General features: G+C 46.6%; 2 protein-coding genes across 3 annotated transcripts in view; both read right to left on the bottom strand.

Annotated features, from left to right (window-relative positions):
* ogdha (oxoglutarate dehydrogenase a) lies at window positions 1-27,538 on the bottom strand. Its single transcript, XM_020595036.1, has 23 exons — window positions 27,429-27,538; window positions 24,513-24,928; window positions 21,709-21,894; window positions 17,661-17,763; window positions 12,029-12,144; window positions 11,430-11,584; window positions 10,435-10,581; window positions 9,889-9,979; window positions 9,206-9,385; window positions 7,993-8,121; window positions 7,723-7,902; window positions 7,476-7,628; window positions 6,712-6,814; window positions 6,246-6,374; window positions 5,992-6,142; window positions 5,776-5,903; window positions 5,521-5,699; window positions 4,992-5,063; window positions 4,300-4,425; window positions 3,699-3,771; window positions 3,445-3,608; window positions 2,321-2,475; window positions 1-2,044 (listed from the first exon to the last, which is right to left on the bottom strand). Exons 2-23 carry the CDS (start codon window positions 24,750-24,752, stop codon window positions 1,924-1,926), a joined length of 3,081 nt encoding a protein of 1,026 aa, XP_020450692.1. The 5' UTR covers window positions 24,753-24,928; window positions 27,429-27,538; the 3' UTR covers window positions 1-1,923.
* Window positions 13,693-27,712, bottom strand: part of adam9a (ADAM metallopeptidase domain 9a) — a 44,443-nt gene continuing 30,423 nt past the window's right edge. For both annotated transcript variants that reach the window (XR_002274527.1, XR_002274526.1), the window contains 2 exons: window positions 26,856-26,857; window positions 13,693-13,702 (listed from right to left, as the gene is read on the bottom strand). The gene's annotated coding sequence lies outside the window, so the exon portion shown is untranslated. The remainder of the gene's footprint in view (window positions 13,703-26,855; window positions 26,858-27,712) is intronic.

Here is a 27,712-nt window from a genome sequence, read left to right on the forward strand (position 1 = left end):
CACAATAAAAACATGCTGCGATCCATTTTGGCACGGGGTAAATGCTCGAGAGAGAGAGAGAGAGAGAGAAGACAGAGGGATGAGAGGTTGAATTATAATCAGCTGCCCACATGGCTGAGTTGATGTGGGGATGCCTGATAGCACAGACCTCAGACATTTCATTCCTTTCAAAATAAAAGACAGCTATAATTAAATATACGTGTGCAGTTAAGCATTGCCGTGGTGACTAATTACTGACAGTCCTTAAGCAAACACATGGGACCCTCAAAAATTACAGCCTGCTATTTGTTTTCAATGGGGAGCGCTAATGAGCCTTTACATAAAAACAAAAAATTTAATGTTTCCTGTGACAGGCGAAGAAAGCGTGATTTCTGGGTATGATGAGGTGTGGGAGGAAGGCGTAATGATGATGATGATGACGGCAAAATACAGAGGAGAAACAATATGAGGAGATATGGTTTCTGAGACTCCTGCTGACCTGATGGAGGAGTGTTTGTGTGTGTGTGCATGGACCGAGGCCGGTGTTCAGAGGTCAGGTTCAGGCTCCACTCCACCAGCTGCTCTGACTCAACCTTTTCAGGACCAGTGTTGCCTGAACAGTTGTCTCAGCAGAGAAACTTCTGACAAGCTGCCACGAGCCTGTGTTGGCCCTAAAAGCTGCCTCATGTTGTTGGTCAGCTCTACAGGAGGGCTGGGGGTCAAATCTCAGCACTTTCTGAAAACAAACTGATATGTTTCTCAAACTGTCCAAGTATGAAATTTGAAAATCTGGCCCGATGGTACCAGACTTCATTCAGAAATTTGCCAATTTTAGACCGGACTTTGTTCAGATCAAGTTCCTGAATGGCTCAGCACAGACTGGATTGGACTGTTTTTCCTCCAAAACCATCATCTGTTTTCATCGATTTCCTGCCAAGAATCTGCCGCTCTGTTTGAATCAATCTTCGAACATTTAACAGCTTTTTCTTTTGCTTCATGAAAACCATGTTTTACATTTTCCAGAGTTAAAACTTCTCTGTCCTGAGACTTGGAGACGTTGCACCTGTGCGAGTGCTCAGTCCAAACCTTTTCTTACTGTGTGTATAAAAGCAGCACGTTGAGGCAAATCGTGGCCAAGAAAGTTGCTGGTGGAGCCTGAAGCTGCTGTAGCACTGGACAGAGTACACACAGTACTGATACTGCACACTGTGACAGAGGATTTGGTTCCAGCTCCTCCAGTGGGACGCCCTGTGCTTTATCCACAGGAGTCTGACTGTGCTGACCCGACGTCACCATGGACTTTGTTTGGACAATATTTCACTATTTTCTGACAATTTATTGACCCAATCAATCAATTAATTAATTAAGCAAAAAACCATTTAATTGATCATAAAAATAAAAATCAACACACTGTTGACATTTTTCTCGTGTGTGAACACCGGTCCGCATTTAAGTTAAGTGACAGCCTTGTCACTGTGTACTAATGCTGAGAGTACACTACAGTGGCAGTAAACTGTAGTAAACTGTACCACAGTGTGAAACAAAGAACTAAAAGGTGTCAAACTGCTACTTCTGCTGAAAAAACAATTTGTTTTTGTCAAAACTCAGTAACTTCAGTCAGTAAACTGGAACCACTGTGATACAACTGACAGTAAACCTGGTGGAATACTCTATGTAGCATGCAGTACTTATGTACTGCTTTCTTGGTAAAGCACAGTGTGTGCAGACTGTGCAGTATCTACTGACTAGTAAGAAGAATCTATGTATTACTTTGGTACTTAGTAGACAGAGTACTTACAGACCACAGTAAGCAGTAGTACAGTGTGTGTACTCGGTGGGCAGTGGCTTGTGTGCGTGTGTGTGTGTGTGTGTGTGTGTTGATGGTGCGGTGTGAATCCAGGAGGGTCGGGGTCAAAGATGAGACAATTGAGGTTCCTCCAGGGGTTACTGCCGATCCTTGAACGCATCCAGGTCGAAGGCGGTATCCAGGAAACGCCGCAGCTCCATCAGGTGAGTGTTTTTGTTTCCTGTAGCTGGAGCTGCTGCTGGTTCTCTGCCAGCGTACCTGACACACACACACAGAGGTCAAAGGTCAAATGCACTCACTCCAAACTATCATGGACCGATCATTAAACAGCATAACATCTATATGTAGCTACAGCACTGTGAGTGACCCAGCAGAATGTCAGAGCAGTCTCTGGTTGGTAGGAACCACCGAGTCGGTCACAGACACTGAACCAGATGAAAACATCTGCAGCGAGACCGAGTCCCACGCAGAGCTACACAGTACTATCGACATGCAACTTAAAAAGTGACGCATGATGATGATGAAGGCGAGTACCAGACGGGCTTGGCTCTCTGGATGGTGGTCCTGATGCGAGGCTTCACGTAGTCATAGTAGCCCTGGTTCTTGTGCTCCTCCTGACACCAGACGAGGTCAGCGTTGGGAAAACGCTCCGTCTCGGCCTTCACCTGGTCGAATGGGAACGGGGACAGCTGCAGGGAGAGAGACCTCATTGTGGTCAGTTTACCTCACACATGAACCGACAGGCACATTTTGTGTTGCACTGTGACAGATGGAGACACAACACAGCAGCCTGACACAAGCGCTGCGTTCCAGATGACCGGACCCGACCGCCTCCCTGAAACTGCCTGAAGGAGCACTTCCGGATGTCGGAGTCGACCGGGAGACTCGTGCATCGACCTCAATGAGAACCATCCTGTGCTTGACAGTCCCAGAGGAACTGGCATGTGTCAGTACATAAAAACACTGCTGTGAAAACGGCCATCGTTTGATGCTCAGCTATTAATGTACCGATCCCTGGTATCAATATGAGTAACTACTGCAGAATGCACAGGGGTGGAGTCTGGAGATGTGGACACATGACCATCTCCCAAACTAACTTTCTCCAGCTGAAACGAAGGCAAGTGCACATGTTGCAAAAATTTCTGGAAAGTTAGTTTGAGAGATGTTCATGTGGACATGTGGCGCATAGATACACATCTGTAATGCAAGGCTAACTTTAAGTTAGCTAAAATCACAGTCTCCACTCTTCTCCTGTCCTTCTACCTTTATGAAGGAGTTCAAAGAGCCGTCCTCATATGAGGAACCAGCCAACTGGGGTGAGGAGGGGGAGTGAGAGGGACAAAGTCAAGGTCAGGAGCGTTTGTCGGTTTAAAGTCCTAGCTACTCTCCCCTGAAATGATATTACAGCTATTACTTTTTGTATTTGCCAATCAGCCCCGAATCTTCAACTGATCGAACTCTTCTTTTGTTTTTCCGCAGGAAGAACTTTGTCTATTAACGTTCGCTGGTGTAGACTCTAACGTTACTGCACAACAGGTCAAACTCACAAGATGTTGCCTGCCTTTTGTGGACTTCAGAGTGACAGGTCGTACCAGCATACCTTAAATGCACGGGCGCACACGCGTGCACACACACACACACACAGGCTGTTGCTGTACCTGCTCCATGCGTACGATGGCCACAGTCCCCTCCATGTCTCTGCTTTTCCTCTCTTTGGTCAGCTCATAGTAAACCTTCCCTGTGCAGAAGATCAGCCTCTTCACCTCCTCGGGACGCTCCAGTGCTGCTCCTGTTTCTGGGATCAACCTCTGGAAGTGAGTTCCTACACAGGGGAGAGGAGGAGGAGGAGAGTCAGGGTCAGGCTGAGCACTTGTCCTCTGAGAACTAATAGCACATAACTACATAGTGTTACCAGGCAGCATATCGTCGAAGCTGGATCGGGCCTCTGGGAGTCGCAGCAGAGACTTGGGAGTGAAGACGATCAGCTGCAGACAAACAGGAAGATCAGCATGCTTTGAAAATAAAAATAACTTTATGGAGCAGAGAGTCAGTGCTGATCATGTCATGAACCTCAGGTTAGAGCTGTATGTTTGAGACATATCATCTGTGTATTTTATATTCAGTATAAACCAGGTTCTCAAGTCCAATACTTTGATTTTATTATATTCCCACTTATTTCTTTATTTCCGTGTCTCTTATTATTTGGCAGTAGTACCATAATGCTGCTTCTGATGAATAAGGCAGTGAACAGACCCAGCGACAGACATGGTTCATCTCTGTCTAGAACATGAAGGCTTTTATTTTAGATTAGTCGGGAACCTCCCGGCGATGCCGCCGACACACTGTTAACATTAATATCTACAGCCTGCTCTTCAGGTCTCAGAATTCCTTCATTGCTGGGTCTTTTTCTTCCGCTCACACCACACATCAGTTTGTTTTTGGGATAAAGTTCAAAGCAACCCTGAGGCCACACACAGACGACCAGGAGTCCAACATGTGTGTGTGCGTCTTACAGGCTTCCTGAACGGCAGCAGGATCTGTCGTCTGAGGACGTGGAAGTAGTTTCCAGGGTTGGAACAGTTCACTACGATCCAGTTGCAGTCGTAGAGCTGACGCACGGCAAAGTCCTCGGTGATGTTCTGAGAGGAGACGCATGTTTAATAATCAGTCAGCCATGTTTTATTTATACTGCACCTGTCACACAAGCCAAATGCAAAGTGCTTTACAAGAGATGGACAACACACGGGATGATAAAAATGGAGCGGACCACAAGGAATACCACAAATTAATACAAATAAAATAAGTAAACAACATAAAAGTATATAATCTAATAACTAAACTCCAGTCCAGTGAGTCAGAGGCTCCTCGGGTCAGCCTCTCACTCAGCAGAGTCCCAGGATGTAAATGACATTAAACTGAGCTCCGGCTCATGAACCTGCCAGTTTTGTCTGTCTTATTTGGTTTTGTCATGTGCAGATATACTTCATACTGATGTGGTTAAACCCAACACACACCGTCTTTCATTTGCCCTCTCATGTCTAATAAAGAGATGAAAAACAGGTGAATTCAAGTCAAAGTGACATCAGGTTGGCTGAACAATAAAACTGATTTGCTTGCAGAGACAGAGAAACGTGGAAGAAACCAGTTTCTGAGCTGCAGCCTGGTTACAGCGTGTGATGATAAAGAACTGGTGTGTAGGTCTTACCGGCATGACATCTGGGTCGTCGTTGCACATCTGGAGGAATCTCTCGGGACGAGCTGAAGAATGTTCTGGACCCTGAAACACAAACAGTAAAAAGCTTCACACACCCTCAAATCTGAAGCCACCGAGATGAATGCACGTTAAATATTCAATAAACCAAGAGTGTCATGAGTAAAACCTGCAGGTGGAGATGTTCACCCCCGTCACAGAAGGTTCTGTGTAACATGCAGGAAATATTTACATTCATCTTGGGATGATTCCTACAACACCGAATCACAGAGGACGTGACTAACATAGAGTACAGTGTGTACTTTTACTGATACTGACTGAGATTGTCCTGTCGCCTCCTCAGACTGATGACGTGATGAGTTCAGTGAAACCTACAGATGGTCTACAGGAGCAATACCACAAACTGCCTGTTCACTCCATCTGTTTAAACTGTGACCTCTAACCTACAGCGTGAGGTCACCGTCAGTGGCCTGCGCTGAGCCTCAGCTGTGACGTCTGACGGATGACGGTATGCAAGCCTCACCATGCCCTCCATGCCGTGTGGCAGCAGCAGCACGATGCCGTTCTGTCTCACCCACTTGGCCTGACCGGGACAGATGAACTGGTCAATGATGCCCTGGGCCGTGTTGTGGAAATCTCCAAACTGGGCCTCCCACAGGATCAGAGCGTTGGGACTCGCCATTGCAAAACCCAGCTCAAAACCTACAGACACACAAGTTAATACATGTGGTCCAGAGAGAGCAGCGCAGGGTGCGAGCCAAAGAGGGCGGGGACTGACCAAGGACTCCGTACTCGGACAGTGAGCTGTTGCACACGGTGTATGGCGCCTGGTCTGGAGACAGGTGGTTCATGGGAATACAGATCCTCTTGTCCACATTCTGGTCATGAAGGACATGGTGACGGTGGCTGAAAAGAGACATACAATGTTTTCAGTTATAGGAGCGAGGAGGTTTGATACAAGGTGATGAGAAGCCCTCAGCACAGAAGGGGTTACCTGAAGGTCCCTCGCTCGACGTCCTGTCCCGACAGCCGAACGTGGATCCCCTCCTTCAGCAGCGACCCAAAGGCCATGTACTCTCCCAGCGCCCAGTCCACTGTCCGGTTACGGACCATCTCAGCTCGACCCTTCAGGATTCGACTCAGACCTAAACAAATACAGTCAGCAAGTACCAAGTTTCTTCTGCCTTGCATATGTCCTGTATACATGAATGCAATTAGTGGCTAAATGGCCGATGAGCTGTGTCAGACCTCCATGGATGGTGAAGTCCTCCACAGGGACCGATGAGGCCACCAGTCCGATGTTGTTCAGATCCTCTTCGGGCAGACCGGTGGAGGGGCAGCTCATGGACTTGGGCTGTCCGTCCAGAGTGAAAAAACCTGACGACAACAGATCAACAGTTTGGACCAGAGCCGATCCTCACAACATCTAACATTGCCCCAGAGGAAACAGCCCCCCCCCTCACCAGGCCATGGGGAGTCCAGCCAGTGCTTGATGCGGAGAATCTTCATGGTGAAGTCCTCCACAGGGACCGATGAGGCCACCAGTCCGATGTTGTTCAGATCCTCTTCGGGCAGACCGGTGGAGGGGCAGCTCATGGACTTGGGCTGTCCGTCCAGAGTGAAAAAACCTGACGACAACAGATCAACAGTTTGGACCAGAGCCGATCCTCACAACATCTAACATTGCCCCAGAGGAAACAGCCCCCCCCCTCACCAGGCCATGGGGAGTCCAGCCAGTGCTTGATGTGGAGAATCTTCTCATCCTTGGAGCGAGCGTACGCCTCCTCACAGATCTTATCATACTTGGCGATCTCCTCCTGCAGACAGGTAGGGAGTGGGTTCACTCTGCACATGAACATCTCACAGAGCCAGTAACACAGTCTTCTCTGGATTGTTACTAGGAACAGGAAGGCACTAACCCCTGTCAGGACAGGGGAGGTGAGGTCAGAAGCTGTTTACCGTGGTGACATGTTGGAGGTGTGCTGCTTTAACAAACCGCTCTACGGCCTGGCTGCACGCCGTCCTCCGACATGCCACTGATCCACTGGCTAAACAGCACAACCACCGAACTCAGTCCGGTCATTTAAGTACAAGCAGCAGTGAAGTATAAAGAATCATAAAATGGAAATACTCTAGTACAAATACCTCAAAATTGTACTTAAGTACAGTATGTGACTAAATGTACTTAATTACGTTCCACCACTTTTAAAGAGCACTAAATCTCCCTTTATCTCACTGTGTAAACCTGGTTTAGTTTCACTAATGAAGCTCTGCTAACTCACTAACATAATATTTCACAATAAAAGCCTCCTGCCGGTTCACCAGTAGGAAGCTTTTAGTGGCAACAGCTGAGCTGCGGTGAGTCCAGCAGAGACCTGGCACAGCTCAGGGATCCCAGCAGGCGGAGCTGTGCCGGGGAGGCGAACCGAGGCTCAGCTGCAGAGCCACCTGGCTACATGTCTTTCCTCTGTGCGTTACCTCGTACTCCTGCCTGCTCACAACTCCCTCTGCGATCAGCTTCTCTGCGTACTTCTGCAGAACAGGCTTCTGCTTCTTGATCTGTTTGTACATCAGCGGCTGAGTGAACATTGGCTCGTCCATCTCGTTGTGACCCATGCGACGGTAACACACCTGTGCGCACACAAAAACACAAATGTAAACGTGCGTCTCATTTGAATGCTCACAGTCAGCCTTTACAGGGATATCACAGATGCTGTGCACTGACCAGGTCGACCACCACGTCCTTGTGAAATGTGGCTCTCCACTCAGCGGCCACCTTGCAGACGTAAATGACAGCATCGGGGTCGTCGGCATTGACATGGAAGATGGGAGCGTTGACGACTCGAGCCACATCAGTAGGATACGGAGATGAGCGAGCCATACGAGGATCTGTGGTGAAGCCAATCTGGAAACATGAGGACAGGGAGGTTACGGCTCACAGCCTCCCTCATGTATCTGAGGGTTTAATGTTTGGTGTTTCCTGCGTGTTTGTTACCTGGTTGTTGACGACGACGTGCACGGTGCCGTGTGTAGTGTATGACGGCAGGTCAGACAGGTGGAATGTTTCATAGACAATACCCTGACCTGCAAACGCTGCGTCTCCATGGAGCAGGATGGACATGACCTGAAGACAGACAGACACCCCTTAGATCACGGACCAAAACCCAACACCGTATTGTATTTATGTTGCTGCGTGAGTAAGATTATCCCGGAGGTCCCTCCTGACACGTGGAATGGCCCACTGCAACATGTGAGCGGTGGTTGTAGACGGCTCTGGCTCCTTCAGTAAAACGGGCCTCATTCACAAACACTGTGCACAAAGCTGTGACTAAACTGCACCTACAAAATGGCGATTTATGAATTTGTCTTAATTTGGTGAACAAATCTCAAACTGCCTCAGAACATGTGTCAGACAATGAGGGTCTTAAAAATGTAAACACACACCACATTCATTAAAATCCTTTAATAGCTCAGATAATTAATATAATTTAAGGCTTTAATTAAAGAAAATTGATGCCCTTTCAGTCTCATCATTAAAACATTCAACCGTCCCAGTCCCGCCTTATGTGTATATGAGGGTATATACGAGTATACTGTCCCTATTGAAATGTAACACTGCTGTTTTTCACAGTTTCATTGACTTGGTCCAATATGATCAGCTGCTCCCACCGATCCCTAGTGCCATGATACCATGCACAGGTAGACAGTGTTAACTAGCAGTTCATTAAAAGCTGTGCAGGACATGAAGCCCGAACAATTCTGATTTAGCTCCATGCCAGTGTTAAGAAGGCACATGGAGCCTTGATGGAAGATGCACGTTCATTCAGGAGGGAGCGCATCTCCACAGGCTGACAAAACATGTTTGAAGAGGGTGATGAGTGGTTTCTCAGCTGTTCCTGACAGGCTATGAGGTTCCCTGGAACAGAATCTTAGTCGCCGAGCACCACTCTCACTCGACACATGCCCAGGTTGAAGTCCGGTCCTGCTTCTCTCCTGCAGCTTCACTGCTTTCTCTGCCAGGTACCAAACCCATTTCCTTACACAGAGAAACGGGAGCGTGGCAGTATGCAAACTGCACATTGCGGGTACGAGCCTTAGACTGATTCTGATCCAATAAACTATGCACCTTGTGTGCAAGGTAAGATCATTTCTACACATATTACTGATTGAGGCCCATTGTTGTGATGCTGCTGGCTGGGACGACTCACCCTTTTGCCGTCGTTGTCTCCACAGTAGAACTGTTCAGCCTTGGTCTTCCCCTGCACCACGGGGTCGACAGCCTCCAGGTGAGACGGGTTGGCCACCAGAGACATGGTGATGTTCCTGTCCGTCACACGGTTGATACGGCGATGGTACATACCCAGGTGGTACTTCACATCTCCAGAGCCCTGAGGAGGAAGCCACAGTGAGGTCAGTCTGTTTCAGATGAGACCAGTGTAGAGCCGGGTCGCAGCTCCGGCACTGATTCACATTCAGTGTATCACTGTATATGTAGATCTCATTAAAACATGGTAAACTGGTATGTTATCATGTGATATAACCAAATCATATGACATGTTATGAAACAGCTCTAGTAAATAATTTGGTGTCTACAAGAATGTGTGTCACAGGACACAAAAGGTATTGACAAAGGAAACAAGGACACACATACAAACTAACACAGGCAAACTAACACTCACTAAGCCTACACTGAAAACTAGGGGAGGAGGAGAGTGCCGTGAGCAGCGTGCAAATCCAAACGTCAGTGGAGTGTCAGTGTGACTCAGATTGTCCACAGGTCTCCTCAAGTCAGTGTCTCCTTTAATCTGGTGTTAAACTCCTCATACTGTGAAAATCCATGCAGAAAGACTACCTGTGTTAGAAGTAACGGCACAGAGAGCAGTTCAGATACCTCATCCGCAGCTTCCAGTTTGGAGTCAAACTGGCAGAAAATCTGTTCCAGCTCTTTACGGATGACGTTGGCCAAAACATTCAGACGACCCCTGAAACACAGAGAGCAGCGGTTAGAGCAGAAACAACAGGTAGGGACAACAGAGCCTGAGTGTGTGGGCAGTGTGTGCAGCTGGGTGACATATGGAAAGTAACAACCAGCGCACGGTGACCACCAGAGACTTGTTGGTGCCACGGCTCCAGAGCAGCTTCAGTGCTCCTCTGCTGGAGGGAGGAAACATCGAGCTGCCAAAACAGTTTCCCAAAGTGCAAACACCGATTCCTCTGAGAACCAGCCTGTAAGTCACTGCCGATACGCAGTCGCCTCAAACATACAGCGTCTGTTTATATGCTTGGATGAGAATTCTAGTGTTTTGTGAACAACAAATTCAACACACACAAACCCTCTCTGTCACTGGCAGGTGAAATGTATTAGTTTGTCCTTTAATGAGTCACCCACCTGTATGTACGTGTGCACAAATTGTATCCATGTATCTGCGTCTGCTACCTGTGAGGCATGCCCATGATGACGTAGTCCACGCCGTTCTCAGAGGACTTATCAATGATGGTCTTCAGAGCAGGTACCAGAGACTCGCATCCCTCCAGACCAAATCGTTTCTCTGCAGACCACTTCTTCTGCAGGAACTCCTCAAACCTGAACACACACACACACAGTTTATGTTTCGTAGTCCATGGGGACTTTACATAGACTTACATGCATTTCCTGTAGACTAACCCTAACCAGAACCACTACTTGCCTAACCCTAACCCTGACCCATTCCCTTAACCTAACCCTAACCCTTCATCCTAACACTAAACCATGTTGCCACCCTAAAATTCAATTTCTTGCCCATGGGGACCTCAATTTAGGTCCCCACTGTGAAATGGGTCCTCATGAGTTGGTATGGAGTCAGGAAGAAGTCCCCACGTAGCAGGAAAAACTCGTCCACACACACACACACAGTCATGATGTCACATGCGAGCTAACCTCCATCGGCTGCAGTGACTCAGTGCAGTTGCTCATTCAACATGTTCTCTTGGTCTGTGTGAGGAAACACAGTGTGTTCCTCTGAAGACAAATCTCTGCCCAGTACAGCTGCAGCTGTTAGAAGCTGGAGCCTTCATGAGCTGCACAAAGTTAATCAGTGATTTATTCCTAGCATCTGAAGGACTACACCTGCCAGCACGGCATCTTCCGTACCGCGCTACAGTCAAGAGTATCAGTGCTCTGGCTGGTGCTCTGGCTGTGGGACAGTCCACTGTGCTGCTGGTGTTACAGACGTGTGTGAACTCAAAAAAAAAAAAAAAAAATCGCATATTAAACAGCAATCACAATATTTGTTTTAAAAAAACAGCACAATCAAATGATTTTCCCCTGATCCTGATTGTCGAGCCTTACTGTGGTCAGATAAACGTGTGTACACTCGGACTCCTCACACAGCAGTGTGTTTACACCTCATCAGCCAGAGGAGCAGCTGGAGGTGGGGCTCTCCTGGTGGGTACCTGGTGGAGCGGACCATTCGGGCCAGCAGCGTCCTCTTCTCCTCCAGAGTGAACTGCATCACTCCCGGAGTCTCAAACTTCTCTCGGATCCACTGACACTGCTCCAGGTCGTTGATGAACATGAACTCCACCCCGATGTGCTGACAGTACGCCATCTGCAGCAGCAGCACAGGCTCGAGTCAGTGTTGGAGTGAAACAAAGACACCCCGACAAAGCATTTTCCCTCTCAGGTGGCCACAGCTGCATCAACCTACTGACTCAGCCAGGCTCTTTAGACAGAAACCAGGCTCAGGACTGATTATATGATACTTTGTCAGCTTTTTCACTGAAACTCAATTTGCATCCTAAGAAGTTCCACTCAGCAGGAGACACCCCATTAGAACATACTGGTTACAACATATGACACCTCGCCCAGTTATACAAAACACATGCTCGTGATCCTACACAACCACAGAGCTCACTGGGTAAATGATTTGTTTTGTGGAGACGAACTAACACAACAGCTCTACTGTGTGTGCGCGCTCTGTGCTGTCCGCCAGCTGAACTGTCACCTTGTGGCAGATTTTTTCAGCCACCCCTAATGTGTCGTGTGTGTTTACCTCCAGTCGCCGTATGATCTCTCTGAGTGGCAGGGCGGCCTCTGTGCCTCCGATGAAGGTGGTGGTCGGCAGGCGGAACACCTTGTCCAGGTCAGACTCATCCAGGTTGTAGAAGCCTACATGTCACATGATGCACCACAGGACGGGAGAGAAAAGGATGGAAGAGGAGGATGAGGGGAGGAGGGATTACGGAGGGGAAAGAGATAATGAAAGGTAGAAGGATAGAAGGCGCAGTGGACAGCAAAGAGATGCACAGCCACGTTCAGGGCGAGGAAGAATGGAGATTAGTGACGGACGATGCATCATTAACTCAACATTGAGGATATGCATTCATTGTGTTCAAACAAAGGATCCACAGACAGCGGACATGCAGACGGACAGAAGAAGAAGATGAAGAGGCAGCAGGAACAGATGGAGCAGTGATGGAAGCAGCAGCAGGTCGGGCGGTTTTACAACGAGCAGGACAACCAGGATCGGTGGTGGGGTCCAGGACAGATAAACACAAATGGAGACAGAGTTAGTGTCAATGATCTGAGCCTGTCCACGGACCCACATCAGTTCAGACATGACTGAGCCTACACAGTTAAACTACTCACACTCAGACCAACACATTGTGGGTCTGTACACAGAGAACAAGATGAAGGAACACCAGAGTGAGCCTTTTATTTATTACATTTCTGATACACCCTGTTTTCTTTCTTCGTGCTGCTGGTTGACGTGTGTTGATCATTGCTAGACATTTTTGTAACTGTTTAAAGAAAAACTACTTTAAATAAAGCATCAAAAACCCAACTTGGCCTTCGAGGGGAGAAAGACAATTTTAAAGGTTCTGTGAATAATTTACTTCTCATTTTTTGACTCCTGGGAGCCCCGACTGTTTCCGACAACCAGCTCCAACACGTTGCTCTGTGCAGTGAGGAGCAGGTGGTGGAACCAGAGCAGAGAGCAGTGGCTCTGTTTGTTGGAAACACAGATGCCTCCCATGTTTCCTGAGGAGGAAACCTGCCCCCCAGTGCAGCGGTGTGGCTCACTGGGGGGGGGTCTAATAGCTGGTGGACAACAGTGGAGGTCTACTGCACAGAGCGATGAGCTGGACCAGGGTCTGGACTCACACACCACGTCCACTGGTGCTGCTGGTCTCTGGACGGGGTTGGTGGGGAGTAATACAAACAGAGAGAATCCTCATCCTTTCAGTAAGCTCGCTGTGCAGACTCTCCCCACACCCCCTCAATGTTAATAAACTACCCTGTGTTTCTGTTAAACACTGAGTATCAGCAGATGCATCAGCATCAGATTTCAAATCCAAATCAAGCTTAAACATCCTCTAATGCATCCTGATGATTTAGGAGCCATTCGATGAGTGGCTGACCTCCGTCTGCTGAAGGACAGCATGGACAGAAAAAGCAGCTTCATTAACTTTTATCAAAACCTGAATGTAAAAAGCTTTAATTCACCACACACAGAGATTATGGCAGTAGCAACAAGAGGAGTGTTGGAGGACTACGACCATTTAATTGGTTATTTGGCCACTTCAAACTGATTACGGGACAGTTAGGGGGAGGGGTCATCGAGAAGAGAGGGAAGATGGTGACAGTAGAAGAAGTTTTCTGTTTGTCACAAAAGTGGTGTTCAGACAAACAGAGTTGTCTTAATTCGCACATCAGTTTACAGTCCCTCAGTGTGTGAAGACCTCAGACTTGGACTTTCTGAGAATTAACAACACGACATTAACCTGCCAATCAGAGGGCTGAGCTGGGCAGACTGACAGCTGACTCTGCCAATCAAACACCACAATCACAAACCTGACAACCAAACCACACAACTGGCAGCCAAGCCGGCCAATCAAGAAGCTGAGTGCACTGCTCAGACTCTCGTTCCCTTCCCTCCCTTCCTTTCCTTGCTTCCTCATGACAACACTGGTACTGAAATGTTTTGAACCATAGATGGTGTGATCACCCCACACAGAAACCTGGCTGTGCCACTGTCCTCACTAGCAGCCAAGCTCGGTCGGAGCAGCCAGTCGCACCGGGTGAGCGTGTGTTACACAACCTGGCTCATCCTGTCATTAACACACATCCAGCAGCTGCTGATGTCATCTGTTTCTGTGGTTAACATCAACCTGCTCCGGGGCTACAGACGAAAATGAGCCTTCTTGGAAAAATCTGGCACATTCATATTGATCTGATGCTGATCGAAGGTGAACTGTCCCCGTTCAAATAAATTAACTCATTGTGAGTTTTATAGTAAGACGATGTTTTCTGGTACTGCTAATAAATATTTTAACAGTAATACTTAGTAAGAAACTAGTATATTTGAGGGAAACACTGAGCAGGAAATAATGACCAGATTCTCTGGACCGTGCTACATCTGCGTATTAATCAACCCGTGGCCACAGTAAAAAACTGATCTTCGGACGTCACCCTGCAGGCTCCGTGTAAAGCTGCCTGAGCGACGACTCCTCTAACACTACAAACTGTGCTCATGGTTCTGGGACAGAGCAGGATGCTAGCAGCCTCTAGAAGCTAACAGAGCTAACTAACCCACCAGAACACAGGAGACATCCAGAGGAGGTCGGAGGAGCCAGGCAGTAGACTGTCAACAAACACAGCCAACACTGGAGGAACACAGTGCGACGGCCCTGAGAGCTTGAGGCGCTGCAGCTCAGGGACACACACAGAAAAATGCTGCCAAGTGAGACTGTGTGCGTGTTGTCACAAAGATGTGTTGTTAATTTGCTAGTGTTTTGTCTACTTGCATGTTCTCTGAGGTTGTAGCGTGGCGAGCTCTGAGGACGCTGCAAAAGAGCTGATGAGAATGAAAACGTATTTAATTAATAGGCTGATCTGATGTGACTTTCTGGATGTTTCCTGTGCACTGAGGTCTTACAGCATATTCCACTGTGGTTCAGTGTCTGATACAGCGCACACTTCACCAAAGAGTAACAAGCAAAAAGCAGTCAGCCTCCAGACACCAGCCGTCACCACACAACAAAGAAAATGTAACCACAGAAATCTAAATGCACCATCTACAAATGCCGTATATTAATCCTTGTTTTTGCTCCTACGTTCACGCTCAGCCTACAGTTTATTTTGTGGAAAACTAGCCAAGCAGTGGTGACTCAAAGTCGCCAGTACCAGAGGTGAACTGTTCTTTAACTCCTGTAGAAACATGCTGAATAATAACAAAGAGGGTGAACCAAATGAAATGCCTCTTTTCTATCCTCCCCCTCTGGTGCAATGACATCTACAGGAGCTCAGGACGTCAGAACCGTGCTGCTGCTGTCGGCCCAGCAGATAGCAGCACCCATTTCTAACCCCCTGCAGCTCCTGTACATGTTGCTCCACTCTACTGCAGTGAACTAGTGGCTTCGCAGCTCTGTGCAGTGACACACCAGCATCGCCGTTGTTTCTCATACCTCCTACCATTAGGACTGTCAGCCTCTCCTTGAACACAGCCAGGTCTGGAAGGGTTCCCACAGGGGGCAGAGAAGGGGAGAGACACCCGAACACCATTAGTGACCTACAACCCATTCACACCCTACACCCACAGCCATTTCACACCACAGCTCGGCATCGCTACATCTCCACCACCTGCTAATCAACAGACAAATGTGCAGGAAAAGTCAGGAAAGGCAGAAAGTGGCGGAGAGGGGTGCAGCTACCACAATGCTGAGGTTAAACAGTCCTCACTACAGAAGCCACAGCACAACCAACCCCGCGCCGGGGGGTTTCCCAGACAGGAAGCCATTCTGCACAGGTCACCTTCACTGTAGCAGGGACAGGACAAACCCCTGAGCTGCAGGAATGTAGATCTCAACACTGACCTCCAGTACTTCATTCACACTGGGTGTGTCTCTGATCTGTCCCTGCAGCAAACACAATGCAGTTTCCACGACAGATTAGTCGATTATGTTCTGGTTCCTGCTTCTCAAATGTGACAAGCTGCTGTTTTTCTTTGTCATGTATGACAGTAAATTAAATATAATAAGGTCTAGACTGTTCATCAGACAAAAAAATCAGTTTGAAGATGGTAGTTTTTAAACATTTCACAGACTAAACAATGAATCCAGAAAATAATCAACAGAATAACTAAAATAATCATTAGGTGCAGATGAACTGGGCAGAGACACACAGAGGTCCTGTCCACTCTGTTTAGCAGGTGACATTTCCATTTAAAACCAGTGGTGGCACAGAGTCAAGCTGCTCAACAACCTCGATGCCTCTACAGCGATCAGCCAACAAATCCAGCCAGTCTCTCTAATCAAGCCAACTACTGAGGCCAACATGTCACAGCAGGCGCCAGACAACCCAAAGCAAAAGCTAACACAGTCAGTGCTGAATCCACGACCACGGCTGCAGGTTTCTGCTGCCAGAGCAAAGACGCCGGTGCAACAGCAGAGCAGTGACAGTCATGTGCTGCAGATACAAACAGTGATCAAATGTCATGACTTGCAGAGGTAAAGTCAAACTGATCTGGGTCTGAGAGAGTATCTGAACTCATCTCTTACTATCTCAGGGAGCTGTTGGAGCTTTCACTCCTATCATGCGATCTTCCTCAGCAGATGGACTTTACACCATTGTAGATGCTCAGGTTCCCAGTTCTCCCAACCACTTCTCATCCATGTTAGGTTTGTAATTGAAAGCGCTCACGAGTAAATAAACTCTACAGAAGTCCCGGCTCACAGCTCCTGTCCATGCAGTCGGTGTAACATGAGGACATACAATACGTGATGCATGGAGGATTTCCGTCTGCTGCAGTGCCGCTTTCTACAGTGTGTCCCAACCGGGCTTCTGTAGTTCATGTCAGAGCTTCAGGAAACAGGACAGGAGGAGCAAAGAGCAGGAAGGAGTAGTTTATGGAGGTGGTTTGTTTGAGTCTCACTGAAGAGTCATTAGGGGAGCAGCTTTACAGAGGAAAATAAGAGGTTGGCCAGGTTTATAAAATCTCGACCCTCACGGTCCAAATTATCCAGTTGGAGGGAGGACATATGGGTACATAGCTAAGATTCTGGTGAAAGCTGTGCCGATGAAGCAATATTCTTCTATGAGTAACTAATGATGACAATGAGAGACTGTTAGTGCTGTTTTTAGGCCCAAAACATACTTTGCGCAAGTACACAAACGCCTCAAGCTAAGCACAATCGATTTCATGTGACGTTCCATTCGTGTGTGTCACTAGAAAATGCCAACATGATATGAGTGCGAGCAGCAGTCTGAGTGCTGTAGCATGAGACAACAAGATGAAGGTGGCGCAGCTTGTGGAAACATTTTGTACAGTTCTAAGCCCCAACTGGCTGATATTGCCCTCTAGTGGCCTGACTTCATCAGCTCCACCTGTCTCCATGTTCACCAGGGATGTGTGGTTTGCCAGTAATTGTCATTGCGTTTGCATACTTGCGTGGTGTTTCGGGCCTTGATCTCTCTGCAGTGTTTTTGGAAATTAACAGGAGCATAGAACATTACCAGGTTTGTCCTTTAAAGAAGCATTCCCATTACAAGAAACTTCACCCAACACCCCCAGCCTACCGGTTAGCTTTAGAAACAGCTGGACTGCGAGGCAGACCAGGAGACAGCAGAGAGACCAGGGATATAGGAAGATGCTGTAGGTCTTTTCTAAGGGTTTGACTCCTCACCCAGTTTGTCATCGGAGGTGATAATGTCAGTGGGGACACAAGAGTCCAGATCGGCGTCCATGATGCCGAGAGGGTCCAACTGTGCCACATGGTGCCCTCGGATCTAAAGGGAGTGACAACAATGCAGAGCCCACCCGGGACAGGAGGAGAAAGGGATGGAGGAGTGTGGGGGAATCGAAACGAAGAGGAGGTGGGAGTGAAAAGAAGGCATGGACGAGGAGGAAACAATGTGCAAAGAAATAAAAGGTGGGAAGACGTGGAGACCGAGTGGATGAGAAGCAAGATGGAGGAAAGGGTTTAAAAAGTATAAGGAGAGATAGAGAAAATGAAGAGGGCAAAAGTATCAGCATCGAAACAGGATTTGGCAAAAAAACAAAAAATTGGAAGGAAAGGAGGAGAGTGATGGATAACAGCAGGGTGAGTTTTAAAGAAAACCAAAGGGAGGATGGCATTGGACAAGAGGAGGAAGGAGAGGAGAAGAAGAGGGAGGGTGGGAGGGAAAAGCAGCATTAACACCACAGGAAGCAGTTTGTTAGCTCTGCCGTTCTCACCGACGTCGTGGAAGCCGGTACTGACCGGCGCATCATCAAAATTCACACAGCTGATTCCCAGAGGATCCAAGTGGGCACTGTGATGCCCCATCACCTAAACACACACACAGACAGGTTATCACAACCCCATTTACACTCACCGGCCTCTTTATTAGGAACACCTGTACAACTGTAGGCACTGCGATGCAGCATTTCCACCTTAAAGCTCAACATGTTTCTGTTTTGATGAAACCGTCATAAAGGTATAAATGTGTTTATTATTGAGGCCATAGTTAAAGACAGTGTTATACTGGACTACACTATATTCAGAGGTGTTCCTAATACTCTGACTCTCGCATTATGTAGCTGGACACCTCTGAAAATAATGTCATCCTTTACACCACCATCTTTAACTATGACCTCAGTAATTAACATAGAATTTATGACAATTTCACCAAAACTGAAACATGTTGAGCTTCATAAACTCAGATTAAGGTGTAAATGCTGCATCACAGTACGTACAGTTGTACAGGGGTACCTAATAAAGTGGCTGGTGAGTGTACATCAGTGAGGCTAGGCTAAATAGCGGAAAGAGTCCGCTTGGTACAATATCAGCTGCAGAGTGTCTGAACTGTAACAGCCTCCTGTTAGCATTATAGCTAACGTGGCCTGTAAGTGTGGCTCTAGCCTACTGCACCCTTCACATGTTGTTTCCTATACTTGTAGGACTGATGTCATGTTGTCCTGCTGGACCCTGTGATGCTGCTGCCTTGGCCAGGTCTCTTTCTCAAAAACAAAAAAAAAAAAAAAAAGGTCGCCAATCTCAATGTGATTTTAACAGGTTCATCCACACAGGACAACGTAGAGTCGCCGGTCAACCTAAACTTCATCTAACTGGACCGGAGGAAGCTGAAGTACCAGAGGAAGCCCACACAGGCATGGGGAGAACACGCAGACCCCATACAGAAAGGTCCCGTGTCGGCTGCCAGGCTTGAACCAGGAACCTTCCTGCTGTGGGGCCACAGTTCTAACCCACTAAAACCAAAATGAAAGGTCTAATTATTTTGTCTCCAGTCAGTTCACATTTTCTCTGTGACCAATAACTGGAGGATTTTCAGCCTGGGTCCAGCACCTGTGACCCGAGAAAACCTCTACTGGCTGCATCAGTGAGCAGGGTTTCTCAACCTTTTCCTTCATGCCAACAAATAAAGGGATGAGCTAGATTTGGCACTTTCTCATATTCAAGATCAGGACACAAGGTACAACTGAACTGAATCCAGGGTTTCTGTGGCATCTAGTTTGAAATTAAGACCTGCTTTGAGTTTAAAGCCTAATGCACATCCACTTAAGACTGATTTTATTCTAATGTGACAAAGGGTTTGCTGCTGCTGTAGACCCAGATTCTGTCCGGAGGCGTGTTAGCAGTGCAGAGTGGGGCCTTGGTGCCATGTTCATACTCAACAACACTGTTTGAGACGTCTGCTGCCGTTCGTGTTTCAACATGGAGCCAAAGGACCACAGGTGGCACTACTGCGTGTTCCCAAAGGCCGAAACATGACTGAAGTCAGCACAATGTCACAGAAGCAGCATCAGATTGAACTGATCAGGTTAACCTGAACATGATCTAAATCACGTTGGAGACATTTTAAGGACTGAAATTCTGATGACTGGATTTCAGACTTTCCGAGGACCCACAGAAACCCTGGAATAGACAGAAAGCCTGTCAGTTTGCCAGTCTTATAAAGGTTTTCATAAATAATCTTACACGTGTGGTTATAAGATGCCCCCATGCAGGGCCCCAACCCCAGGGTGGACTAACTAATGTACATCATCCTACATCACACAGATCATGTGTATTAACTAACGTGCTAGAAATGGGGTCAGGTTTTAGATAAATAAATGATGCACTTGAACGTAATGATGATGTATGAACATAAAAAGTACAATTCAATAATCATTTAAAGAACCCACATAAACAAATAACTGTAAAACATCAACACAAAAGCATAAACAGCATCCAGCACATTGCGGCCGCATGTCACAGGATGTCCTGTGGAAAAACAGAAGTTACATATCACACCATGCACCCACAGGTGAATTCAACACTTCTCAGTGTTGAAGACGTTTTATAAACAGCAGCTTTGAGTAATGCTCTGAAAAGAAAAAAATCAGAGTTTCTGAACTTAACCCAAACAACAGCAAATGCTTTAATCTGACATGAAACTAAACCTGTGTCTGTAAACGCAGGATGTGGAGTTGACAGGTTAAGATATGAAAACAGAAAAATAAATCTCTGATAAGGTCCTTTCATTTGTGGTGCTAAGGGGCCACGTCACCCAGAAACAACGCAGCGGTGCTTTTTTGACCATAGAAACCAACAGATTTCAAATTAAAATGCATCTCTCCACCAGGTCCACTTAGCAGCTGTTCTGGAGATTTTGATCATATCAGCAATACCATGGAACTGTCCTCACAGTCCAGGAAAACACCTTAACAAAGACTTTTGTAAAAAACGTGAATTAAAGTGTTTATGTCCACGACAACAGACTCCATGTACTGATGAAGGTCATGTGATAGGATCAAAAGAACAAGTTACTTAATGGACCTTGAGGCAAGAGTCTTTTCCACTATGTCTCCTGTTCATGGTACATGTGTGTACAAAGGGGTGATGTGGTACAAGTAGCTCACATACTGCACACTGTGGAAAGTGAGTTGTTACATCTGGCACACAACGTTTAAGTTACAACGTACATTATCCTCGTTGAGTCACGCCAGACCGTAAACATGCCGCACTTTACTGACTGTTGCTACTAGCCGACGGTGGCTAACTCGTAGCAGACCTGAAGGTTTGCCGTGTTGAACAGGTCTCTGGTTCCGAGACGAGGCCGTGGAAGTCGAGCCAACACTGTGTGGATTCTATTTGTGTGCGTTGAGCATAAAACTATGAAGTTTTATGCTCAACACACACAAAGAAACAACAGTGCTGCTCAAGCAATGAACACAGAAAAAAAGCAAGTTCCCAAGACTGTGAGATGCTCTTTATGCAACACCTGTATGTGATGGAAATTAATCATGAGTCAAATCAAAGCTAATGGAACCAACTCTAAATGAACATCCAACCCTGGCAACTACTCACATCAGGGTGTGGATCTGGTGTGACTCAACGCTGTACATACCACTCAGCCTTGAACTGAACTACAACAGCTAACCTCTGCATACATATAACATTTATCAGAGATGTACAGGTTCACTGGGAAATGAAGCAAACGCAAAAATCAGCATCGGGATTTTAAGAGTCAACGTTAAACTGTTCAAGTAAGAATCACAATTAATTGACTATTTTAATCCAGCCCTAGAACAGATCACAGTGATTTGTCAATAACCTGTAGGGTTAAAATGAATCACAATGAATGGGAGCACTTTAAGTGAGACATCATTATCATGTCTGAAGGCACATAAAGCTACTGGAGTCTGGGATGTGGTGCTAAGTCTGGCTCTATGCTCAGCATATCCTGTACCTGGTAGGCCCTGATGAGGGACTGGACGGCCAGGTGGTCCTCCACCAGCTTCTCCACATTGGGCTGAGCTGTGACCAGAGAGGAGAGCTGAGGAGCGATGAGGCTTGACGACACTGACAGAGGAGACTGGTAGGCAGCGCCAGGAGGAGCTCCGGCGTTGGCGTTGCGGAAAAACACATCCCATGACTGGAGTGGTGAAAGACAAAAGATGAGGGGAAAGAGATGCAGTGAGAGAGAACAGATGATTTTTAACAAGGTAAATAGAATAGCAGAAGAAGAGCAGTGGGTTTGTCCTCAGCGGGGTTTTCCACTCATTGTGTCCAAGTGTACACACAACTGTTTCCTTGATGACTCGTCTCTCAGAAAGCAATTTTCAATGTAGATGGCCAATATGGCTGCAGTTTAACACCATGACTCAAGGAGTGAATATGTATGACAGACACCGATGTCCCGGTCAAGGGGTTTGGACACGTTCCCGATCGGAAGCCCCCTGACACTGGGACACACAACATGTTGGAGCTGGTTGTTGGAAACAGACGCCTCCCATATTTCCTGAGGAAGAAACCTGCCCCCCAGTGCAGCGGTGACGCTCACTGTGGGGTGGGGGGTGGGACAATAGTGGAGGTCTACGCCGCAGAGCGATGAGCTGGACCAGGGTCTGGACTCACACACATGACGGTGAGCACACCACACTCACTGGTGCCATCAGGCTCCTTGTCATTTCAGAGCCACACCCCTGAGGGTTAAACAGGAAGGTAACAGGACAGGAAACCCTCACAGCAGCCGCAGCATCTGGAGCAGGAAAACCACATCCCAACAGAACCAGTGTCCATGCTGCAGTCAGTAAGACAGAGTGCACAGAGGAGGAACACAATTTCTCCGTCAGGCTCCCACTCTTTGATTTACTCAGGTTGTGGACTCATGACTCACTCTGTTCACAGACTTCTTGTGTCCAGCTCTTGCCACAGTCTGAGACTTTCCCAAACCACTCTCCCCACCTGGTTTCTGCTTCTGTCACTTCAGCACATATCTGCCTTTATCCCACCCCACAGTGTCATGTAAATCCAGAATCAATCAGGACGGGCTCTCAACACTTCACAAACTCCCTCTGGACCATTCAGTCACTAATGCTGGCTTTCTTTTATATTCTCTCTTTGTTAAATAAACTGGATGTTTTAACCTGAACATTGGCTTCAGCTACATACACGACATCTGTGGCATTACTTCTCTGCATACAAGTAGGGACGCACCGATACCATTATTGGGTCTGATACCACTGTCTGGTACTTGTACTCAGACGGCAGCAGTACATTATCTTCACGCTGGCTGAGCTGATCGTTAGGGAGTGGAGAAGAAACTTCAGTGGTTCACAGATATTTTTTAAGATAAGTGATGATGACAAAGGTAAAGCCAACTGTGATTCTCTGCGTCAGGGAGGGAGGGACACCCCCAGACAAACAGAACGCATCTGTGAGGCACAGACAAAATAAGGAGGTACAGTAGTCAGTATGTTACTGCAACAACAGTGCATGATATTTACAACAAAACCAGTAGTAGCAGAGGTTAAACACAACAAAGTTGCAGAAATGTGACGTCTTCACTCTGACAGAGGGTTAGGCTCCTATTAAAACCACTGTATTACAGTACGTTGTGTAGCAGGTTACAGACGTTCAGTACACGTTATACTGTCTGCGTGTTTCTGCTGTTTGTATCTGGCACTGTAGTAAAACAGTATGCTGACCTCAACATCACATTATTTCCAGGCACCCATAAAAGCAAAGGAAAACAGTGGCTTTTTGTTTTAAAAGACAAAACCATGGCTGCATAAAATACTTGATTTTTTTTTAAACGACTACTTGAATATATGAAAACTACTGCCCATCCCTAGAACTGTCCATACATACAGCCATGTCTACCTGTGAGGACCCTGTCACATAAATAAATACATTGGGCACAGAAACAAAGTTTGGGTGTCAGCACAAATATCAAACTACCATTAATCCTGCAGAAACTAATCCCTAATCCAAGACTAACAAACCCAGCTTCACCTGGTTTAAGATAAGATCTAAGTTAGTTAGAACATGTTGTCCTCCAGTGTGCTCCTCACTGCTGCAGAGCGGCCTCCCTCCCGTCTTGTGACTGAGCTTCTCTCAGTTATTATTAGCCTGGTTGCACTTTGACCCAGTTAAATATGTGTGTGTTAAATAGGTGATGATGTTCAGTCTGGTTCAGAGGTGCTGGTTCACCTGTCTGATCACACAGACCTGGCTCTGGTGTTTAGCCTCAGTGATATAAATGAGGTGGAAACAACAAAAACTGCTCAGCACCTTTATAAAGGAGGACTTGACTCAGAAGTTTACCTCTGAGACTGGTGCTTTTCAGAACTAACGCCAACCGTCAGCTCATGTCTGAGCATCACATTTCAGCACAGCTGCTACAGCTGGTAACGTTACAGGGATTAGCCCAAAGGAAAAATACTAGAAATAAACGTGCACACTAAGATAAGTAATTTACAGTGAAATCTGGTTGAGACACTCCCCATCCACCCCATAAAATACATGTAAGGGATCCTTATCAAAACTGTGTTTCACATCTGATATATTCTTATCTGATTAAAACTGGACTTACAACTGCTGTATCAGAGGTCTACTGGAGCATACACTCACTGTTAACCTTTACATACTACATTTTATGGCTTATATTCCCTTTAATGTTGCCTTCACTGAACTTTCAGCAACAAACGCCCACAGTGGACCTGCTGCACACACTCCTCCAGACCAGAAGGGAGCTCCACTGCTCCTTACCTTGTGAACACTCCTGGGGTCTTCCAGCCAGGCATAGTACATCTCCTCCACGTAGTTGGTGCTTGTCCCATTTAGAAAAGGCTCTGAGGCCACTGGTGTAGAATAGTATCTGATTGGCTGAAACGTCCTTGTGTCACCTGTGGAGGCAACTGTGATTGGTCGCTGCTGGCTGACAGTCTGAGCTGCCTGCGAGGCTGTGAGTGGACGCAACCGCGCCGCACAAGTCCTTAAACGATGCATGAGCAGTCCTTAGAAGTATCACACACACACACACACACACACACACACAGTGGTGGTGGTCAGTCCGACGGGCCAGATGTCCTCAGAACAACGGCAGGAAAGAAACTCCACTGAGGTCACACACAGAACAGAAAGGGCTGAATGAGGCGTCCCCCGTCACCTGGTCTGTTTGTCCACTGAGAGACAGACAAGAAGAGAGAGACACTGTATTAGAGAGGGAGAGTACTTGTTGTTAGTGGTTCAGTTCAGACATGCAGAGTGTGTAAAATGTTGCCTTTGTGGAAAACAACTTGCTACAACCTGCACACAAACGTTACTTTAAGTTAAAAAGTAATGTAAAGTATACCTGGCTATATTAGCTGCACCGAGTCGCAGCAGCCCATAAACACGCTATACTTTACATGTGCCAATTCAGGATCAGAGCTGTATGATAAATCATTTTGTGAGCATGATTCTGATCCTGTGTGATGTCAGTCTCACGTGACAATGATTCTGCCATGTTTGCATTAGCAGGGAGATGCCTTGCACCAAATCAAGCACTCCCTTTTCCTCACTAAGCTGCACTAACCAATAACAGGAATGTGTTAGATCACGCGACTAGCTGTAGACAGGAAGAGAAGAGTGATTCCAAAAAAAAAAAAATTTAACATGTTTGACAGTGTGGAAGATATTCTGTACCGTCCTATGACTATTTTTCAAACATTGCTCTGCCTGGCCTGTACACCTAGTACCAAACAGCAGTGGAGGTAGAAATAAATCACTCTGTGGTTATTAGTTGCAGTTATGGGTTAAAGCAGCTCAGTGAACCACAGGGAGCGCTTGGTTTGACGCAAGGGATCTCACTCTTAAAGCAAACCTGGTAGAATCATTGTCACACGAGCCTGAGACAGGGATCTAAAATCACACTGACAAAATGATTTATCATGCAGCCCTACTCAGGATGTTAGCTGACTGTGGCTAACTTGAAGCAGATCTAGAAGTCCCATCAACAAGAGGGCAGACTGAAAAAAGACCTGGGTTTGCTGTGTTGAACATACATAATCTCTGGCTACAAGATGTGAGGCTGCGAAAGTTGAATGAACAGTGTGTGGATCCCACTTTATTCAGTCTGCTCTTGTCTGGAGCTAATGCTAGCTAGCAGCTGTCTCCACATATCAGGCTGATGTCAACACAAATAGTGCAGATGAATAAGTTTGTCTGAGCTCAAACTAAAGTGGACATCTGGACTGAAACATCTGCTGCTGTTGTGTAGCTGTATGGGATAGGATTTATTTTTAAATTATGCTGAATGATAACACCCTTGTTAGCGTTGCACAGATTTTATTATTCCTGCTCAAATGTTTTGCACATGTATCTAACAAATATAGATGTGCTGTGTTTTAGCTGTTGCAAAGGAAAATAAATCCTAATTTTTAAAGCCAGGAGGTGAGTTTACAGTTTAGTTTGTAATGTGAACTTGACACAATTTTACCTTGACAGAACCAACACAGAACAGTGCTGTTCATGTGTTGAATGCCGAAGAAATGTGACTTCCCATGATCAATTCTGAGATGTACTTTATGCAACAACAGTGCTTATTTGGCATGAATATATTCTGGACCTGTGTGAACTGTATCAGAAATCAATGCAGGTAACAACTACTGCAGAATTTTTTAACCACTGTCAGGCTAAGACACCTCCCAGGCAGGCACACACCCACCAACTGTGTTTGCCTACAGTTTGAGAACCTGCCAAATGTCAGTGTGTTTGTACTCTGCCCTTCCTGTACTCTACACCCAGTGATCAACCAGTGTAAGCGTTCAGGAAAACCTTCAGATTAAAGTCAATCTAGGCACCAGACGTTTCCAGTCTGAGAGACGAGAAAAAAAATTCTGCTGTGGCTTCATGTTTTCTCCACGCTACAGTTTCTCCGTTTGTTTTAACCTTGTTGGGTTTCCACTGGCCTCAGTTCTCCTTTATTCACCTCGGACAAGACCCGCTCACCATCTGCCTTGCCTTCCTCCTGATTGGCTGCCGGTAGGGATCCCGCCCGGAAATAAAACTGCGCTTTGTTCTATTGGTCCTATACATTGTCAGTCACCTTGCCCTTCCACAAGTCATGACTTCTCTAAAAATACCTACTTTACCAGAACACTCAACATGATTTTCCCTGAATGTTGTAGCGTTTGAGTCACCATATCTACAGACGGAAAGCTATATAATGCTGGTGAACGCTCCGCATTAACTGGCTACATGATTAGCTTGAGAGCTAACGTGTTAGGTTATGTAATTAGCCGGCTAGCTTCGCCACAACGCTTCTTTATCAATTAGTCACCTTTAGCACGATTGGGCAGCGGGTGCTAATTGAGTTAGCTTTCTTATACCAGTTTAAGTTATCTTCAGAGTTAATAAATTAACCATCCTCCCGATGAGTGACCAATACTTTTCACCAAGCACCGGCAGTTTCAGTAAGCATTTTAACATACAACCTAGCCCTCATGATTAGCGTTAGTATAACCGGGTTCTGGTAGCTACCAGGCTGCTAACATGCTATCAGGTTTTGTCGTTCTCAAATTCCTGAAAATGGCTTTTCTCGACTATCTAAACGTTAACGTCTGTCTGTGTGCGACAGGCCAGATTAATAATCTCTCTGTAGACACTCAGACGTAGTAAAATGCTCGCGTCCCGGTTACTAACCTCGCGAAACGCCTTTCAAGCGGCTCCCCTTCCGGCCGATATTCGTACTGCCCTTCTCCACTCCCGGCAGAGCTCGGGAGCGCGGAGCATGGAAACGAGGCCTGTGTGGAAGCGACGGGACGCAACACGACGTCATTACGTAATAAGAAGCGGGGCGTTGTCTCGAATTACTTTTGCCGTCCAAAATAAATGAAACAAACTAAAGACAGAGAAAAATAAATTAAAAAACATTAAAAAATTAAATAAATTTAGGTTTAAATAAATGTTTAATATGAATGATATTA

Source organism: Monopterus albus, unplaced genomic scaffold (genome assembly GCF_001952655.1).
Source record: "Monopterus albus unplaced genomic scaffold, M_albus_1.0 scaffold26.1, whole genome shotgun sequence".
Taxonomy (NCBI): domain Eukaryota; kingdom Metazoa; phylum Chordata; class Actinopteri; order Synbranchiformes; family Synbranchidae; genus Monopterus; species Monopterus albus.